We start from the raw sequence: 7,071 nt of genomic DNA on the forward strand, positions 1-7,071 counted from the left end.
CACTCTGCCGACATCCAGCATGTCCTCCCTCCTTCTCCTCTCCTCACTCCCTCACTCCCTCACTCCTCTCTCCGGCCCCAGGGTCCCCCTCTGCCCCCCTCAGGCTCCCATAGAGGTGAAGGCTCCTGGAGGGAAGGCCAACATCATCCACGCTCAGTACAACACGCCCATCAGCATGTACTCCCAGGAGGCCATCATGGATGCCATCGCAGGCCAGACCCAGGGCAAAGGTCATGACCCGGGGTAAGACCCCCCCCCCACACACACACCTCAAACCCATCCTCACTTCACTTCACCTCACCTCCTCCTCCTCCTCCTCTCCCTGCGACTCTGTTGCTGTTTCCTGTTTAAAGGTGGAATCCTCTCTGGGGTTTATGGTTTTGGTTTGTGAGGTTCTGGTGGTTCTGTTCTGCTCTGCTGGTGGCTCCATGGTGTGTTCATGGTGTGTTCATGGTGTGTTCATGGTGTGTTCATGGTCAATTGTTGAGGGTTTATGCAGCCGTGTTGTGTTCATGTTTTCATTCCTCTCTTTTGTAGTTTAGATTTTGGTTTCAGTCCAGACTTCATCACAGCACACACACACACACACACACACACACACACACACACACACACACACACACACACACACACACACACATGCTGAGGTGTGACGGCTGAATGTTCTGATCTTCCTCCTCCGGCACAATCAAATGTGTTTCAATGAGTTCAATTATTTATGTTGTTTTCTCCAGATTCATCATCATTATGTTAAGATCTTGAATTTTCTTCCTCCTCCTCCTCCTCCTCCTTCTTCTTGTTCTTTTTCTTCTTCTTCTTTTTGTTTGAATCTTGCAAACATGGGAATGATTTGTGAAACCTTTTCCCAGAGGTGTTCCTCACACATCCAGACGTTTGTGTCTTCATGCTTCCTGAGATCTGAACCAGAAATCAATCTTTTGTAGCTTTTAACAGTTTTGAAAAACAAATCTTTTTGTCATTGAATGAGGATTGAGAGGAAAGTTGTCTAAAGGGCGAAGCACTTTGAGTGCCTGGCTCTCTGGGTTCAGGGTCCTGGTTCTGACCTGGTCTGGTTTTGGGGGATCTGCTGGTCCTGTCTGTGTGGTTGCAGTTCTCTCCCAGTTAGAGACCATCAGGTGGACAGCTCCTCGCCCGTCTACCAGGCCGTCCAGAGCTCAGAGACCGACTCAGACCTGAGCCAGTGGGGGCGCCGCAGCGCCAAGGTGCAGTCCAAGACCTTCAGAGTCCTCGCTCACATGACCGGGACCGAGTCCTGTAAGTGCCCCCCTGCAGCGGGGAGCTTTCAATTCATTTGCCCCATAAAAAGCTCCAGTGTAAAAACATTGCTGCCATATTTGAGTGAAATGTGAATGAACTACTCTTCTTCTGCTTCTCCCTCTCTCCTGCAGTACCAGAGCAGGACCAGGAGGAGGCGCTGAGGAGGAGCAGGTAGGCAGCAGAGTTCAGACATCCAGCTGCTGTCCTCCTCACCTGAACGCACCACCTGTTCACCTCAGAGCCTCAGTGCTCTGTGTGTAACGGCCCCAGGCTGCCACTAGAGGGCACTGTAGGGCTGCAGGGCCCGAGTTCAACCAAGTTCAGACTGAAGGGTCACTTCTTCCTCTTCTTCTTCTTCTTCTTCTTATCTCAGCTTTTCAAACTGTTTTTGTAGACGTAGCTCTTGCAAACATGTTTCCATGGCAACAGTCTCATGGATGAATGAAGGAGTGCCTGGGGTCTCGCTTTGTGTGTAACCAGACCCCCCCGCTGCTCCGCTCACGCTAAGCTCACGCTGTTAATCCAGCCTGGCTACTCTCTGTGAGGAGGAACAAACCTCCTCCTCCTCCTCCCCTTCCCCCCTTCCTCCCCTCCTCCTCCTCCTCCTCCTCCTCCCCTTCCCCCCCTTCCTCCTCCCCCTCCCCCCTTCCTCCCCTCCTCCTCCTCCTCCTCCTCCTCCCCTTCCCCCCCTTCCTCCTCCCCCTCCCCCCTTCCTCCCCTCCTCCTCCTCCTCCTCCTCCTCCCCTTCCCCCCTTACTCCTCCTCCTCCTCCTCCTCCCCCTCCCCCTTTTCCTCCTCCTCCTCCTCCTCCTCCCCCTCCCCCTTTTCCTCCTCCTCCTCTTCCCCTCCCCCGCTCAGCAGTGATGGATGGAGCTTTCTCCTCTCGGAGCTCTTATTAAATCAAGCCTCCATTACACCCCATCGATCTTGCTGCAGCCTGAAATACGAGCAGATCTGCGCCAGCGGTCTTCCTCCCTCCTCATCCTCATTATGCCATCAAATGCCTCAGGATGAGTCAATAGGAGCAAAGGTCGAGCTCTTCTCCTCTTAAGACTCTGCTGCTTCTTTTACTTTGTACTTCTTCTGTGTGTCCTCCTGCGATCAGGAAAGATTGACTTTCTGATTCTACATCTATATCTATAATAGATTTAACCCTTTGAGGTCTGCAGCTGTTATACTGAGCTCATCCTGCCACTCAGTATCAAACACAATACATCCTGTTATCAGGACTAACTGGACTGTCAGTCGTCTGCATCTAAGTCACAGTTCTACAGTTCATTGTTCTTCTATGAGATTGTATAAATTTAGATTGTTTAAGTTTAGATTGAAGCATTTATTAGCTTTTGTGTAAATCAAGCCTTTCCTCACAAAGTTAGTTGCAGTCAGGCCCTTTCAAATGCTCTCACCAGGGGGCGCAGTGGAGCTCAGCCCGAGGCTCCTCCCCTCACAATCTGAACAATAACAAGCAGACAGAAGAAGCAGATTGTTGCATGAACGCAAAAACAAATCTAGAAGTCTTCCTCCACATTGTTTCCATACTGTGTAGACATGCATGCAGGCTGTGTGCATGTACATACAAGGGTTGATTGATTATTTCTGAGCCCAGGCCTTAATGTGTGTGTATAATATTGTTATCATTGACTGCCAGATTGTACAGGATGACAAACACTCAGATGATGACATCATATCAGCCACATCAAATCATGACTGTGTGCTGGGCTCAGAACTTATCAATCGACCCCTGCCATGCACACACAGACTGCTATGCTCTGTGTGTATGTGTGACTTTCTCTCACTCTTCTTCTAACACTTCCTGCGCCGTAGCCCTGCTGAGCATGCTCCAGCCTGTGCCGCCACCGCTCCTCCTGCTTGCTCCGCCTCTTCGCCCAGTCAGCTTGGCTCAGGCGCTCAGACCCCGGAGCCGGCCCCCGAGCCCCCTGCCCCAGCGCCCCCCGCCCCAGAGCCCCCCGCCCCAGAGCCCCCCGCCCCAGAGCCCCCCGCCCCAGAGCCCCCCGCCCTGCTCAGGTAACCAATCAGCTGAGAGCGCACCACAGCTACTGAACATACTTAAAGCTTCAACACGCTAAAGCTACAACATGTACATATGCAGTGATACCATGCAGGTGCAGGGTTTAGAACGCCCCCTGCCTGCCAGTCAAGGTAAGTGCAGCGATGTGGTCATGACAACACACACACACACACACACACACACACACACTTGATCATAGCTATTTATCCACTCTGATGATGCAGTGACTCACAGAGACGTCGGTCCTTTCAGATGCTTTGTGTGTTTTGTAGTCATGTATGATGTGTGTGTGTGTGTGTGTGTGTGTGTCTGATCAGGACATCAGGTGCTGAACATCATCAGGATGATACAAACTGTCTGATTGGCTCTTTGATCAACCATGTGACCTGCTGGTGTGTAGATGGATCCCTGTGTTATGATGTCATGTGTCGTCACATGTCTGTTCTCCATGTTGCTTTGTTGTTTTTGACACTTTTCAATCAGAATATGATCAAATCTATGTGCTGCCCTCTACCTGCAGTGACGGGTACTGCAGCCTCCTCCTGTCCAGGCTTCTTTCACACACACACACACACACACACACACACACACACACACACACACACACGTGTATCAGAGGAGCAGCAGCTTGACCATGTGTTCATGGACACTCCATCTTCAGTCATGCATCTTTGGCTGAGTTTCTTCTTCAGGTTAGGAGGAGAGCTGAAGCCTTCATCATCAGGTCCATGGGAGGAAGGGGTCTCTGTGGACCCCAGAGTGTTTTCACTGCTTCTCTTTATTTCTATATGTTTGGCACAGCGTGTGTGTTCCTACAGGAGGTCTGACCTTTGACCTGTGGCTTCTGTCAGGTGAAGGTAAACTTGTCCTCACATCATCATGGTGACCTGTTGTTGTTCTCTGTTGCGTTTCCACCTGCAGTCTGAAGCGACAGTCAGCCGCAGGCTTCAGCCTCCAGTACAAATCTGCAAGGTACCAACATGCAGGACTGCCAGCTTCCTGCAGAGGGCGCTATAGTGCCATAACGTAACACAGGCTGCTCCATCTAAAGTGCTCACAGCTGTCTCAGCCTGATGGGACTTTAACTGCTTACTCCCTCAGTAACATCATGTAACACCTGAGTAACCCTGGATTCTCTCTCTGATCATTCACTTCATCATAGAGGTCAAAGGTCACCAGCAGCTGAGAGAGACGGTGTTTTAGTTTCATGTTTATGCCTCCTCTGATCTCAGCCTGCTTCTCTCCTTTCCTCATTCATTCAATCTGCTGTGTCAGCGTCTGAGGAGCCAGACTGGACTTTAGATGTTGAAGCTCATCTCTTCTTCATGCTGAGCTGACAGAGTGACTCAGATCTGCTGCTGCTCATGTTTATGTTCTTACTAATGCTTGTTGGTTCTGATGCCTCATCATGTGAACAGCATCATGGGATCATCGTCTTCCTCAGAGTAGCAGATTAACTGTAGCTCTGTTACCTGGCCTGCAGTCATGTGTAGTATTATGTGATGTGAGTTGTTTTAACATTTATACTGTTTCCTCCAGCCAATACAGCCAGGCTCCACAAGCCCCGCCCCCTCAGCACTACCAGCCAATCCCACAGCAGTACCAGCAGCCCCCCATGCAACAGGCCCCGCCCATCCAGCAGAGCTCCATCCAGATCCCGGTTGGCCCCGCCCCTCCAAAGGTGGTGAGCACCGCCTGCATCTACCCCAGTCAGCCAGGTAAGACGTTAGCTTTAGCATCACCTAGTGTTCAGATAGAGTAGTGCACTTACATCTCCTCACCTATAGAGAGAAAACCATAGGCCACACCCCCAACCCAACATGTCCGATTGGCTCCAGCCTTTTTCCCGCCCTGATGCTAACGTGACCACAGTTTGTTTTTGTGTTGAAGCTCATGTTGGAGTCACAATCTTCCTCTTTCAGCTCCGCCTCCCGCGCCTGCTCCAGTCCCTCCTCAGCCCCGCCCCCCAGTTGCCGCTCCAGCTCCGCCTCCAGCCTCTGCCGCTTCCGACAACAGACCCCCCTGGGTGACTGACACCAACTTCTCTGACAAGTTTAACCCCAGTAAGACCACTACCACCACCACCAAGATCCAGCCCCTCCCCCAGGCTGCCCCTCCACCCCCCGCCTACATCCCCAGCCACGGTTCGGCTGGACCGCCGGCTCCCGCCCCCGCCCCCGTCTTGGCAAGCCCCGCCCAGTTCCCTCCTGTGGCTCGAGGCGTGGCTCAAAGGGCGGAGAGGTTTGCTGCCAGCGGGCGTACGGCTCTGTGTGCCTGCTGCAACAGCATCATCAGGTACTGCCACTAGAGGGCACTGTAGGCACTCAGGTACAGACACACTGCAGTACTGACACCAGAGAGACAGACTCACAGGAGGACAACTTACTCCATTAGACTTAACAGCACTTTACAGCACTTTACTACACTTTACTTAGTGCTCCATGTGGTCTTAATGGTGTGTGTGTGGTCTTGGTGGTGTGTGTGGTGTGTGTGGTGTGTGTGGTCTTCAGGGGTCCCTTCCTGGTGGCCCTGGGTCGCTCCTGGCACCCTGAGGAGTTTAACTGTCACTACTGCCACATGTCTCTGGCTGACGTCAGCTTCGTGGAGGAGCAGAACAACGTCTACTGTGAGAACTGCTACGAGGAATTCTTCGCTCCGACCTGCGCACGCTGCAGCACCAAGATCATGGGGGTGAGGCCAGCCAGCTGTCAATCATCTCTGGGTGATGTCATCACTGAGCAGAGGGGGCGTTCGTATTGTTTTATAGCTGTGCTTTATTTGGATGTAGCTTTGAAGAAGATGAGAAGAAATGTTTTGTCCTGCGTGTGTGCGTCTGAGCTGTGGTTTCCTGTCACGTTACAGGAAGTGATGCACGCCCTGCGGCAGACGTGGCACACCACCTGCTTCGTGTGCGCCGCCTGCGGTAAAGCCTTCGGAAACAGCCTCTTCCACATGGAGGACGGAGAGCCGTACTGTGAGAAAGGTACGGCTCGCTCAGCAGCCTAAAGACCGGCCGCTCATTCAGACCGGCTCACCTTTAATGACCTCACCTGACCTCTGACCCTTACAGATTACGTGGCCCTCTTCAGCACAAAGTGTCACGGCTGTGACTTCCCGGTTGAAGCCGGTGATAAGTTCATCGAGGCTCTGGGTCACACCTGGCATGACACCTGCTTCGTCTGTGCGGTAAGAAAGCCACCAAACTGTCACTCACACGGGTCACAGGTCACAGGTCAGGGCACATGTCACCTCTGCTCTGTGTCTCCTCTGTACCTCTTACATGACGCACGTATGACTGACTGACTGTGGTCCGTGTGCTGTTGCAGGTTTGTCACGTGAACCTTGAGGGTCAGCCGTTCTACTCAAAGAAAGACAAGCCTCTGTGCAAGAAGCACGCCCACGCCATCAACGTGTAGGACGCCCCCTGCTGGAGCTAACCGGCTCTGGATCTGCCTGCCGCTCAGGCGGCGGCTGTCATGGCGACCAGCCCGACTCAAACATGACGACGACTCAAACAGCCGCGTTTATGCCGACACTGATAGCTTTGTGTTGATTTGAGGTTAAAGTCGACGCTTCACTGTGTTTCTGCTCTCATGTGTGTTGCTCTGTATTTGTGGCTGCTGTGCTGCTCTCTTTGGCTCCTCTACACCTCAGTCTGTGGGCGCTGATCCTGATCCAGGCCTGCTGGGCCTGCTGGGCCTGCTGGGCCTGCTGGGCCTGCTGGGCCTGCTGGGCCTGCTGGGCCTGCTGGGCTCTGAGTGAAG

The 7,071-nt window shown here is 52.8% G+C and overlaps 1 protein-coding gene across 1 annotated transcript in view; it reads left to right on the top strand.

Annotated features, from left to right (window-relative positions):
* LOC142988634 (LIM domain-binding protein 3-like) overlaps positions 1 to 6,723 on the top strand; it is a 15,075-nt gene extending 8,352 nt beyond the window's left edge. Inside the window, exons 5-15 of the mRNA XM_076137863.1 lie at positions 82 to 243; positions 1,112 to 1,275; positions 1,410 to 1,449; positions 3,103 to 3,303; positions 4,229 to 4,279; positions 4,847 to 5,025; positions 5,230 to 5,602; positions 5,818 to 5,998; positions 6,170 to 6,290; positions 6,378 to 6,493; positions 6,634 to 6,723. Coding sequence (XP_075993978.1) covers positions 82 to 243; positions 1,112 to 1,275; positions 1,410 to 1,449; positions 3,103 to 3,303; positions 4,229 to 4,279; positions 4,847 to 5,025; positions 5,230 to 5,602; positions 5,818 to 5,998; positions 6,170 to 6,290; positions 6,378 to 6,493; positions 6,634 to 6,723 — 1,678 coding nt within the window. The remainder of the gene's footprint in view (positions 1 to 81; positions 244 to 1,111; positions 1,276 to 1,409; positions 1,450 to 3,102; positions 3,304 to 4,228; positions 4,280 to 4,846; positions 5,026 to 5,229; positions 5,603 to 5,817; positions 5,999 to 6,169; positions 6,291 to 6,377; positions 6,494 to 6,633) is intronic.
* Positions 6,724 to 7,071: the final 348 nt, after the last annotated feature.

Source organism: Genypterus blacodes, unplaced genomic scaffold (genome assembly GCF_046128005.1).
Source record: "Genypterus blacodes isolate CSIRO-AG114 ecotype Tasmania unplaced genomic scaffold, CSIRO-AGI_Gbla_v1 ptg000338l_1, whole genome shotgun sequence".
NCBI lineage: Eukaryota > Metazoa > Chordata > Actinopteri > Ophidiiformes > Ophidiidae > Genypterus > Genypterus blacodes.